The sequence below is a fragment of the Anastrepha obliqua genome, chromosome 1 (assembly GCF_027943255.1).
Source record: "Anastrepha obliqua isolate idAnaObli1 chromosome 1, idAnaObli1_1.0, whole genome shotgun sequence".
Lineage (NCBI taxonomy): Eukaryota > Metazoa > Arthropoda > Insecta > Diptera > Tephritidae > Anastrepha > Anastrepha obliqua.
Window position 1 is genome coordinate 9,674,625 of NC_072892.1, and position 13,332 is coordinate 9,687,956.

The window sequence follows — 13,332 nt, forward strand, 5'->3', positions numbered from 1 at the left end:
ATTGGAAGAGTAGAGAGCGCATTAATTAGGTCAATGGTTTGGCTTGTCAATATACGTATATAATTCGATTTGATGCAAGCAATTTGCAGCAACACTAAATGTATGCATGTGCGTATGCATGTATTTGTGCATGCATATTTGTCAGTGCGCTTTAACTTACATCAGCTAATGGTGGACTCGCGTCCAATATCACATTGAAACGCCCGTTGCCCAATACGTCCGTGTAGCGCTGCGTGCAATTTTCCGGCGGATCGAATTCCACCAAAATTGAGTTTGGTGTTGCAGCCGATGGCGGTCTGCCATTGGGCGAGGCGGAGGCAGAGGAGGATGCGGCTTCTGCGTTGCTCGCGCTGTTGCCGTTGTGCGATGTCGTTTGACGTATGATACCCGATGCATAGAAGTTATTTAATTTGGCCAATACGCGCGTATTTGACCATTCGCTGAGATCTAAATTAGCCGCTAGGGGCTGCTGTTGCTGCAAGGCAACGACTGGCTGTTGTTGTTGTTGTTGTTGCAGATGGTGCTGGTAGGCGAGACGTTGTTGCTGCAATGCCGCATTGCTGGTAGGCGTCACAGTGCGATTACTGTTGGCATTGTTGCTAACACCAGCTACATTCTGCAGCTTATAAGTACTCGACGGCTGCGCGCTAAAATTGAAAAAAAAAAAATATTAGTAATTATGCATGAAGACAATTTTTAATATCTATATCTAAATACTTATTTATTGGTAATATAAATTTTCTTTACCTTGTTACTATAATGCGCTTCTCGGGACTCTCCAGCGAGGTGGCGCCGCGTCCGGCCGTCGTTACAACTGTCGCTCCGGTGCTACTGTTGGCGCCAGCGCCAACTACGACTCCTAATGGTACAGTCGTCGCAGCAAACGTCGTCGCCATCATTGGACTCACAACCATCGACTGCGTCGCCGGAGAGTGTTGCTGCTGCGACGTCGAACGTATCGCTGTATAGACCATCTCCGTCGGTGCCGTGACTTCTGGAGCACATGTTGTTGTTGTTGTCGTTGTCCACACACGATTATTTCCAGCACTGCTAACAATAACATTGGTTGTTGTTGTTGATGGCATTGCCATCGATGCCGCCGCCACGTTACCGTTCTTCATGCTCAGCGGTGAAGAGCCGCTGTTGTTGCTAGCGTTCCCATTTCCGTTACCGTTGCCGTTCTTGACCGCTGACAACATATTCGTATCATGCCAGGACGTGGTCGTCGCGGAACTGGACGCGAACGAAGTTGTGCCGACAACATGTTGCGGTTGTTGTTGCTGCGGCTGTGGTGACGTTTGTTGCCGGTCAAGTTCGGCTGGGTCGAATTTCCGCTTCTTCGGATGCTGCCGCGGAGCCGACTGCTGGCTGTTGTGGCTAGCGGGCGGGTGTTGTTGTTGCTGCTGCTGCTGTTGATAGAGAGCATTTTGCTGTTGCTGACCGGCAGCATTTGTATTACCATTATTTGTCGTTGTTGCAGTTGTGGTTGCGTTTGTGGTTGCGATGGACGAGGATGTGGACGCTGATGAGGTTGTTGTTGCTGATGCTGTTGCCGCCGGCGACGGTATTACCATTTTGCTAGGCGATGCAACAGCAACACGTTTTGCGCACGGCTCCTCGGCACCAACAACAAACTGCTGCTCACGATGTTCACTTTGAATTTGTTTTTGTTGTTGCTGTGGCGCGAAAAAATTCTCTGCTTGTTGCTGCTGATGTTGAGCAGACTTCTTGCCGCTAGGCTGCTCTTGCTGTAGTTGTAAACGATGATTTGCTATGTACAATGCGGCCGTAGTTGCTGTTGCTCGCGCTGTGACCGCTTTGACCATTTTCTAGGCGTTGAACGCAACATTGGAGCAAACGTTGGCAGCCACATTGGGTGATACGCGCCGCTCGACTTTACAGGCAGCTGCTGTTCCTGCCACTGTGCGGTGCGGTAACAGCAACACTGAAGCAAAATGTCGAAATCTTCAAAAATGATCGCGAACTCACAGACTCGAAAATTAAAAAATGTGGAACAGCAACATCTGCAAAAATAAGAAAACATTTTTTTATAAAGGATTTAATGCTAATTTTTACAGTTCTATAGTTTTTTCGTACAGTCAAGTCAATGCAAGAACCAAAACCCAAAACCCCAATTAGTTGCCAAAGCTGCAACTTTGAAACAATATAAAGTAGCGACCGTTCCTGCTTAGGTAGAAAATTAAGGTCTTATTGTAGCATCATAAAATACTCCGCAATTATTTTTGGCGATGCCGCTGGAGTAACAGGATGCCGCTGGAGTAAATTTAAGCACTCGAAAATGTGGCATACTAGGAGATAACAATGTCAGCCTTGAAATCCAACGTAGAATCTGTCTTGCCAAAAAGTGCTACTTTGGACTAAGTAGGCAATTGAGTAGTAAAGTCCTCTCTCGACGAACAAAACTAACACTCTACAAGACTCTCATCATGTCCGTCCTAACGTATGGCGCAGAAGCTTGGACGATGACAACATTCGATGAAGCGACGCTTGGAGTGTTCGAGAGAAAGATTCTGCGTAAGATTTTTGGACCTTTGCACATTGGCAACAGCGAATATCGCAGACGATGGAACGATGAGCTGTATGAGCTTTACGACGACATAGACATAGCGCAGCGAATAAAGATCCAGCGGCTACGTTGGCTGGGTCATGTCGTCCGAATGGATACAAACGCTCCGGCTTTGAAAGTATTCAATGCGGTACCAGCTGGTGGTAGCAGAGGAAGAGGGCGGCCTCCACTGCGTTGGAAAGATCAGGTGGAGAAGGACTTGGCTTCACTTGGTGTGTCCAACTGGCGCCGGTTAGCACGAGAAAGAAACGACTGGCGCGCTTTGTTAAACTCGGCCAAAATCGCGTAAGCGGTTATAGCGCCAATTAAGAAGAAGAAGAAGGAGATGGAAAAGAACCGGACAGGTGAAAAAAGGAAGAAGGGGCTTTGGATATCTAAATCTTTGCCCAACGAGAGCAAGACAGTTGAGATGATTCCACCTCGTTCTCCAGGCAGCTTCTGAGCAAAGGACTCGAATCAATCCCAAGCTCAACGCAACGAACGGACAATGTCCGGTAAGGTTACCTACCAAATTCGAGAGCTGCAGCTTTGTTTGCCTTAGAAGCGCCTCTGATCTGGGCGTGGCCAGAAGGATGTCGTGACTTTGCACGTTTGCGCAGCAACCCATCGCTCGCTGAGTTCAAGGGAACCCAAATCCGCTTATTTCGCGATGAAATCGTTTCCAGAGTCCCCTGTCTATCTAGCTCATCAGCCCAGCAGTTTCCTGTTATGTCACTTTGACCAGGAACCCAAATGACCCTAATATCGAAGTATTCTGATGCAAACGAGAGAGAAGTCAGGCATTCACCGATTAATTTCAAGCTCACATATAACGAGGCCAAGGCACTTATTGCCGCTTGTAAGTGAGTAATAACAGAAGGAAGCAAGCAATTCACTGCTTCCTACAGTGGTCTGGAAGCCTAAATTTGAGCTTAATAAGGACCTCTTCGCAGAATACTCTCCCACCAACTCTTCCGTTCAACTTCGAGCCATCTGTAAACATGGGTAGGTAGGTGGTGGTATTCATTTTAAAGATATTTTGATCGCAAATGATTAAACTTCTAGAATTATCCTTGAAGGCATCAATACTCTGAATGAGCTTGCCATGAGGTGTACCACAACTAACATCTTCGAGCACTACTTATACATTGTAACTGAGGTGGCCGGTATTCCTCTCGTAATTACCTGCTTAGATCGGTTTAAATTGAAATTGAATTGAATGCAATTCTGGTATAACCAGAAAAATCTGACGAGAGGATGAAAAAGCCTAAATCTCGAATCTACCTCGCACTAGTAGCTTTATATTCACCGGTATTAATGAGTTTAATAGAATATTCATCGGGATACTCTTACCACCTTCTTAAGCTCTCGACCCCCGAATGCCGTCATCGTAGTCCATTTACCACCCATTGCAGACGAACAGCTCCAACTTCCCCGAGAGTCTCGCGTAACCTTGGCACAATTACGTTCTGGATACTGTAGCAGGTTAAACTCAAGAATTGACCCCGACATATAGTACTAAACATATGTCCAGCATGTGAAAGAACCCGCAACGACACTAACCACCTTTTCACATGCCTCATCAAACCCACTCATCTACCACCCCTTTCCCTCTGGACCCAACCCATCGAAACCGCAAGTTTCCTGGCCCTACTGTTGGATGACCTAGACGAAGACGACCGGTGACTACACTACACGACAGGGCAAAGTTACTGCTACAACAACAACAACAGTAGGGGGTACGAGGCAAGAATATATTAGAGAGCCTACAATACTTATTCTGGCCCTGCAGCGCCTTGGATGAAATGCGACACTGTTAGCTATGTCTCTCTGTGAATGCCTCGCGCTTCTAGGCTTCACGCGTATTTTTCATATTTGCCGGCCTTACTTTCAACTTTAAATGCCGAGAAAGCGCAAGCCTGGAGTTCTCTTAAATGCGGTATCACAATGAACAAACCTGCCCAAGCCCTCTCGTATACACATAGCAAGGAGCAGAGGCTCTCGTACTATTTGTAACTACCACAAATTTGTTGTACATTAGTTCACTCTAAAGTTTATGAACTTAACTGATTTCCTTTTGGCTTTTACTCAATGATTGCTCTATCCACTCATAAAGAACCACAGCCACAATTTTATCTCGTGAAAAATCAAACACGTCCAGTCAACAATCAGATGCCACCGCCTGTCCGTGTTGTTGTTACCTAATCAGAGCGAAGAGCGACCAAGGCACGAACAAGCAGAAATCGATGAATATTTCCATTCGTCTAGTTTGTTTATTCCTTAACAGTTAACAATCTCATATTTTGCGAGTGCATAGTTTGAATATTGTTGAGTCTTTGCCACTCATTCATCATCCCTAAGCGCTTTTTTGCATGGCACTTCAAAAAGTATTTCCGTTGTGGGGCGTGCTTGGTGGGCGTGGTAGTCATTGCCACCAGTGAGGCCTAACACGTTTACCGAGTATCCCTTCCGTTCGTTCGTCCTTCAAATCGTACAAAACGACAAGAGCTATGCATTTTGTGCGCCGTTTTTATGCAACTCACATTTTTGCCTCGCACGTAAAGGCAACAACGTTTGCTACTTGTTGGTGTGTAAAAAGCAAAGTTACCGAAATAAACACGGATAAAAAATATGAAAAAGAGAGGAAACACATCTCAATGTTGTTGCTGAGAAAATATACATACGTAGGGAGCACTCACAAAAAATAAACAAAATCCCAGCCAAGCCAATATGGCATAAGTAGATCGACGGTAGTCGTCACCCATTTCCTCCTCTTCACAGAAAAAGGATAAAGACAGCATAGATCATGGCTGTGAAAGTGGTAGCGTCTGATTTGTTTTGAGTGTGCGGCATAAGAGGGGTAGCCTACTTGTGTTGACTGCCCGGATGAGTGTGACGCCAATGTACGAGCTGCATGAGCTACGTAGTACGGAAGGGAGAAGCACACACTGCCAAAGGACGACACCAACGACCATCAAGTTTGCTTCTCTTTCCATGCACTTCAAGTGCTCGCCTTCACCCCTTCTCCACCTCATTGGTGGTCGTGCTTAATTGTGCCATTGCATGCCAAGTTCTCGGTGCAAGCTCGTCAAAGTCGAGGCTGCTAAACACCAACGTGCCAAGCAGACTGCAGAAAAACTAAGTAACGAGAGCAGAGGAGTAGGCAAGTGCAGCCTTGATGACGGCAAATGGCTTGTGGTGGTAGATTCTGCTGCCTGTCTGGGCAAACTGAAACAATAGCTAGGGCAAGAGGGCAGGTGACAACAGTGGAGAAGCAAATAGCGCACAGGTTGCGCGAGTCTGAGAGATGAAAAAGTAACTCGAAAAAGAAGATTAAAAGGAAGGAGAATAGAATAAAAATGAGACAAAACGTGGTTGCGTCGTATTTCAAATATTATTTATTCGCTGGTTTGCGTTCAGCTATGATTTGATGTTTAGGTTGACACGCCAGGACTTGCCAGGTTGAATTGCTTCAAGTTTTAATAAAAATATGTCTTAATAATCTCTCATGCGCGCCTTAAAAAGTATTTAGGAAAGGTTTCTTCTCTCTGCCGCAAATGGACAGACCTACAGTTTAATACCTACCACTTTTGAAGTACAGATGATCTGTTAAGAGAGAGGGCGGGCGGCCATCCTAACCGAATGGATTGTTGCGTGACTACCTCTCGGAAGTGCACGGGTTCGAAACACTGGACACGAAACACCAAATGGTAGGCACTGTTTTTTTTCAATAGTCCCTCGGCAGGCAATTGCAAGCCACCGAGTGTATTTCTACCATGAAAAAGCTCCTCTTAGAAAAGCTTAGAAGAGATACACTGGAAAGTTTGCCATTGTCAGCCGAAAGGCGATGTGTTACATTTTTTTGAAATGCCTAATGTTCTCCTCATGGATCGGACTCGTGTTCTATTGCCAGTGTGTCACGCACAAACACACTAGGACACGTCGAATGCATTACGGCTAGAAGCTTCATTTTACAGCGCAGTACTCAGCCTACTCAAATTAAAATCAAATCCGCGGCCTTCGTTGTGGCGGATGCTTGACAGCGTATGAAAAGAAGTAAATAAAAGAGAGCAGCAAGGCAAATGGAACGAGCAATAAAATGTTGCTGTAGTTTCTTCATAAATGTAAAAATGATTGCGAATGATTGCGTATAACTGTCTACGAGCGGCTGTGCATCCTTTTATGTGGTCTATGATTTCGCGAGCCATTCAAGCAGCCAACGACTCCCGCAAGCTATTGTCAGTCGAACCGTGTCCGCCTGCTGGTTGCTTGATTGAAATTTTGTGGTCAAAATAAAGCACAGCGCTAATGCAAACAAATTGAATTGTGGCAAGCGGTGACACTAAGTCAAACTGTCAGGCCAGCCAACGGATTGTCGGCCAGTCACTTCTTTGGCTGTGTGTTAACCATATGGTTAAATTTTTTGTTTTATTCTTCTGTTTGCTTAGTTTTGCTATTGGTTTTCACTAATATGATAGAGTAAAGTAATTATGGCTTTGCAGTTTTTGCATTAAGGAAATTAATGTTAACCACAAAGCTAAAGAATTGCTTTACGTAGAAGGGGGAAAATAGTACATAAAGGGTTTCTAAATATAGGTTTAAAACGTTGTTATGAAATACAAACGCAAACTTATTTTTTTTTGTAATTCTCTAGCATGTTGAAGTGTGGGTGTTGTAACAGCAAATAATATTATTAATTCCCTAAGAATTTTGGGGAATGCTGTCGAAGTGACAGTCCCTCGAGGGATTTTAATCCGGCTTGGTTTGTTGGTAGAACGATTGTCAAAACGTCATTCATAATAAAAACTATTACTGATATTCTGAATCGGTAAACGCAAACACGCAAATACGGCTATGCAAAATGACTTTGATCAATACAAGCAGCGCCGTCAGAATTGGGAAGGACCTATCCAAGCAGTTTGATACCAAACGAGGTTTCAGACAGGGTGACTCTGGTGGTGGTAAAGAACGTGCGAGCCGCACTCACTCAGGCATAATTTTTTATAAGAGCATAAATTTGTTGGCATATGCCGATAATATTGACATCATCGGCGTTAACAACCGCGCAGTTAGGTCTCCCTTTTCCTAATTGGATAGAGAAGCAAAGCGAATGGGTCTGGCGGTGAACGAGGACAAAACGAAGTACCTCCTGTCATCAAACAAACAGTTGGCGCACTCGCAGATCGGCACACACGTCACTGCTGACAATAATGATTCGGAGGTTGCAAGAGACTTCGTTTATTTAGGAACTAGTATGTCAGCCTTGAAACCCAATGGAGAATCTCTCTTGCCAAAAAGTGCTACTTTGGACTAAGTAGGCCATTACTACTCAATTACCTCTCTCGACGAACAAAACTAAACTTTATAAAGCTCTGATCATGCCCACCCTATCGTATGACGCAAAAGCTTGGACGATGGCAACATTCGATGAGGCGTCACTTGGAGTGTGTGAGAGAAAAATAGACATAATGCAGCGAATAAAGATCCAGCGGCTTCGTTAGCTGGGCCATGTTGTCCGAATAGATACAACCGCTCCGGCTCCAAAAGTATTCGATGCGGTACCATGGCAGCAGAGGAACAGGAAGGCCTCCTCTGCGTTGGAAAAATCAGGTGGAGAAGGACTTGCTTCCCTTGGTGTTTGCAATTGGCCCCGGTTAGCACGAGAAGGAAACGACTGGCGGGGTTTGTTCAACTCGGCCAAAATCACTTAAGCGATTATCGCACCAAGCAAGAAGAAGAATCGCAACTTCAAGAGTGATTGGACCAATTTCACGGTCGTAATACTAGCTTTGTGGCCGCAAGACAACAAACTGGCTTGTAACCGACTGCAAATTGTGCGAATTTTTTATAAAGGCAAATTTTTTGAAGCTAATAAACTTTTGCGATCGGGATGTGCAAAGTTCCTTTATGTCTCTGGAAAACGCCATACTGCAAGTTCTCATAAACTTAAAAGTCTATTTTCCAGAACGGGATAGCGGCTGATTGTTGAGGCAGTTATGTAGGTAATATGAAATGAAAAAGGGTCAATATGAATTCTGAAAGGGAAGGGCTATTAAAAAAGTTTAGCATAGTAATAGACCTTGGTTTACGGGAACATATATGTACATATAGATGGAATAAAAAAATGCTTGTCGTTGTTGTTGTAGCAGCATAAACACTCCCCATACATAAATGGGGAATGCTACTGAAGTGACAGTCCTTGACCAAATATAGATCGTTGACCAAATATAGATCCGGTTACGTAGAACCGACTGTCGTGGGAACGTAAAAAGCCTTAAAAAAGGCTTCAAGGGTGCTAATGGCGCTCTCAATTTTATCACTGAGCGATGCTGTGACTACGAACATGCCGGTCGACTCCACTTCTTTCTGTGATTTTATCGACATTAAAACTGCCTGAAGGGAATCGGCGAAACCAAAATGGCGCATAATTAGCAGTTACAGTAGCGGCACCATAATTTCGCTTTTATCAAAGAAAAACTATAAAATGTACCGAATTTTCTCTTTGTTGACTTCCATTGCAAATACCCTGTAACTCTTAACTGAATTGAACAAACAAAAAATAGAAAAATACGTTTTTTAGTGTGAAATGTCAACTTGACTACGAGCGTAAATTTTAGTTTGATTGATACTTTACGAGATATCGACAATTACCACCATCTACCAAGAAAATGAAGGATTTCCCCAAACTAATATTAATTTGTTTTTCGTTTTTTAAAGCTTTGAAAACATTTTATGCAGATAGTAGAAAATAATTTTATAAATTTAAAAAAATTTTATAAATATAGAAGCTTCTTTGGACCAAAGCAACGTTTATCGGTGGTACAAAATGTTCTCAGAAGGTCGAGAAGATGTGATCGACGAAAAGCGTCCGGCCGCCCGAGCACTTCAACAACAGACGAAAAAATTGATGAAGTGAACAAAATGATATTGGCCAATCGTCGAATCACCGTTAGAGAAGTTGCTGAGGACCTAGACATATCGATTGGCTCGTGCCATTCGATTTTTTCAATGATTTGGTCATGGGACGGGTCGCCGCAAAATTCATACCAAAACTGCTAAATTTCGACCAAAAGCAGCATCGCATGAACATTGCTAATGAGATGTTGGACTCTGTCTGCGACGACCCAAATTTGCTCCAGAAGCAGAGGGTCATAACTGGTGCCGAATCGTGGGTTTATGTTTATGACGTGGAAACTAAAGTTCAATCATCTCAATGGAAGCTGCCGCACGAACCAAGACCGAAAAAAGCGTGCCAAGTTCGGTCGAATGTAAAAGTTTTGCTTACCGTTTTCTTCGACTTCAGGGGCGTTGTGCGTCATGAGTTCTTACCACAGGGTAAAACGGTCAATAAGGAATATTACCTGCAAGTTATGCGCAATTTGGGGTAAGCAATCAGCCAGAAACGCCCGGATTTGTGGAAGAACAAAAATTGCCTCTTGCATCACGATAAGGCCTCTGTTCACACATCGTTGCTTCTGCGCGACTTTTTGGCCAAAAACAACAGACTTATGATGCCACAGCCACCGTATTCTCCAGATCTGGTTCCCTGTGACTTTTTCTTATTCCCGATACTGAAGAGGCCCATGAAAGGACGACTCTGCGCTACGATAGACGAGATAAAGACAGTATCGAAGGAGGAGCTGAACAGGTTAAAAAAATGATTTTTTGAAGTGCTTCGAAGATTGAAAAAACGTTGGCACTTAGACATTACAAGCAAATTTATCGTGATAGCAATGAAAAGCCATCCCCTATCTGAAACTAATAATGGGAATCTTAATTTTTGTTTACATTTGATGGAAATATGCTAACTGCATAGCATAGCATAATTATAAAATTTAATATGCCCCAAAAAATTTGAAATAAAATCTTTAAATTATTTCCATATGAATTTTATATTTTCTTAAAAACTGAAAACGGCAATACTGCTGTTTCCGTGGAGCCGCAATTTAATGGCGGATTCTTATAGAACTCGACAAAAGAAAACGAAATGAAGGAGTAAAATTTTTTGATATCTCGCTTAGTTTTTAAGTAACTTAATGTTAAAGTTCTCTAATTTAGCGAAAAGTTGGTGTTGCCATACACCTGAAATAAAAACGAAGTTCGTATTCAGTAGAAGGTTCATTGTAAAACTGCAGTATTTTTTGCTGTAATTTTAAGTTGAGAAATAATTTTGAAAATAAAAACATACAACTCGTTCAAACTTCGCGTGGGCGGCCTTTGGCCGCGCTTCAAAAAAATAACCCTCATCAGTCCAACTCCGGCTACGCAATCCACAGTATTTTTGCGTAGAACTTCTTTCCGTGTTAAAACCATTGAACCCAAAATTAAAACATCATATGCGTGTATGTAGTACGGAGGGACAATAACCCCCATCCCCAACATTAACACTAAACTTAAATACTTAATTTTTGTTCATATTTTGTCATCCCAATCTTCTTCTTATTCGCGTTTAAAATTGGAAAGTGACTGTATGGACAAAGGCATTTGCATTTTATTTTAATAAAAGTAATTCGAATATAAGGATAAAAATAAGTAAAAACACGCGTGTGAGTGTATATTTCGTGAATTTTAGTGAATTGTTAAAAAATATATAGTGTAATGTGGCAAATTATAGTGAAGTTCCAAAGGGCATTTTGAAGGCCTTTTTTATTCAATATCTCGAAAAATAAGCGAGATATCAAAAAATTTTACTCTTTCATTTCGTTTTCTTTTGTCGAGTTCTATAAGAATCCGCCATAAGATTGCGGCGCCACGGAAACAGCAGAATCCCCCTGAAAACGGACGGTCTCCAAGTAAATAACTTGTTACGATAATATCTGCATTTTTAACCGAAACCTCACGGTCACTCTGTTTCCTGTTCACTCCTTCATGGCAGTGTAACAAAGGCAGAAACAAAAAAGAAAAAAACACAGCATCGAACATTCGGAAATATTTCATGTCCGACGAACTTTATCCAATTCGTTTAATGCAGCACACACATACACATACTTATACAAACAAACATTGCTTGCACTTTAACAAATACAATATTTAAAACTCATTTTACGACCAACCGAATTGGAGCAATTCAATTAAGCGAATCTTGCGGTTTAATTAAGAGGAAATCATAGCAACGCCATGAACCCGCAACGGGCAGCAAAAAGAACGACTAAAATTTTGCAAATTTGCGTTCCTTTCAATGCACTGCGCTGCTTACCGACGACTGCCGCGCCTCCTCAATACCTTAGTCTGCACTCTCTTCAGTCATGAAACTGTAGATAAAAACGAAAACAGTTTTACGTGCAAGCCCACAAATCCGCAGGCGCGTCCGCGTCGAAGGGCAGCGGAAAAAAAATGTAGTCATTTATTATAACACTCACGGAATTTCCAGATTTTTTTTCAAAACACTGTTTCATACGTTATCGATAAGTTGGAGAGTGTTAATATTTTATTAACGGACGTACACGACGACGCCACCGTGTCACGCGTTATTATTTGAAGCGCCTTGATTTCTGATATGGTTCTGATATTCTGTTTTTTTGTTTTTCGTTTTGATTCTTACAACTGCCGGCAATTTTTTAGATCTGCTCTGAAGCTGAGGATCGCGTAAAAAAGTCTGGAGGGTTGCTCGATTTCTGACTGTTCGATCCAAACTGATGCAATTCCATTTATACGCGCAGAAACAACTAAATATGTACTCTTGGCAAAATGTTTAACTAACCGGGAAAGAGCATCAAAGAAGAAGAGCAAAGTAATGTTTTTGTGTGCGTCAGTATGATTGCAGCAACCCTGTAGGGAAAAAACTACTGGCTGCTTTACACACACACAACTAAAAAATGATATAATACAAGATTTGGCAAAACTGTGTAGTCTGGCTGCCACGTCATAGAAGAGTTGAAGGCACAATTGTGCCCACACATTTCTCACGTATTTTCTACGCTCTTCCAATCACTAGTTGTTCAGACAATGGTGAAAAGAGTTCAGAAGATCAGACCGTTAGAATTAAAAAAAAAAAAACAGCTAATAGGCTGACGTAACCCAAGGATGATAGATACAGAGTTTGCTCGTTAGGTATGGTGAAAAAAAAATTGAGGGGAACTTTGGATTCTACGTCATTCGTCTTGTGTTTCACAAAATTTAGCTTTAGCTTAGTGGCATACAAAACGAATGACGTCGGCACATCTGTCAAATTCGCTCAAAGCCGAACAACGGTCTGCTATGTAGTAAAGAAATCCTTCTATCTAAAAATCGTTTCACCATGAATGTAACCGATATCATGAAAACGATTTGTATATGAAAAAAACTGAGATTGTGTTGGTGATAAACCAGAAAAAAAATCAAAGCAGTCGTTCTTATGTTGCTTCGATGCCATCTGAACAATAAATGATTGGACGAGTGTGTGAATACCTGTACATGGGAAATGAGCGGGCAGAATTCTGTTGTCGAGTATACGCTGATGAAGCAGTGGCTCACTCAATTTCGTTTTTCACCATGGCTGAAAGTCAAACCTGGTAATCTATCATCTTTGGTTCAGATGGCAACGAAGTAACATGGGTAGTGGTCAAGGATCGATTTACAAGGTTTGGCCAATAAGTATGGTGAAAAACAAAATTGTAAGGGGAATTTATGCACGATCATCTCACACATATTCACGCACTCGTCCAATCAGTCGTTGTTCAGACGACAACGAAGTGCCATTGCGTTCATTTTCTTTGAATAGTTTTGATAATTAGCATATTCTCATTTTTTTTGTAAACACATCCCCTGATACGTCATCGTGCATACTA

At 42.4% G+C, this 13,332-nt stretch overlaps 1 protein-coding gene across 2 annotated transcripts in view; it reads right to left on the reverse strand.

The window, feature by feature from the left end:
• Nucleotides 1-12,178, reverse strand: part of LOC129251127 (putative transcription factor capicua) — a 35,196-nt gene extending 23,018 nt beyond the window's left edge. For both annotated transcript variants that reach the window (XM_054890508.1, XM_054890503.1), the window contains exons 1-3: nt 11,926-12,178; nt 748-2,024; nt 161-647 (exon numbers count right to left, since the gene is read on the reverse strand). In XM_054890508.1, coding sequence (XP_054746483.1) covers nt 161-647; nt 748-1,826 — 1,566 coding nt within the window. In that variant the 5' untranslated portion in view covers nt 1,827-2,024; nt 11,926-12,178. The remainder of the gene's footprint in view (nt 1-160; nt 648-747; nt 2,025-11,925) is intronic.
• Between the last annotated feature and the right edge of the window lie 1,154 nt (nt 12,179-13,332).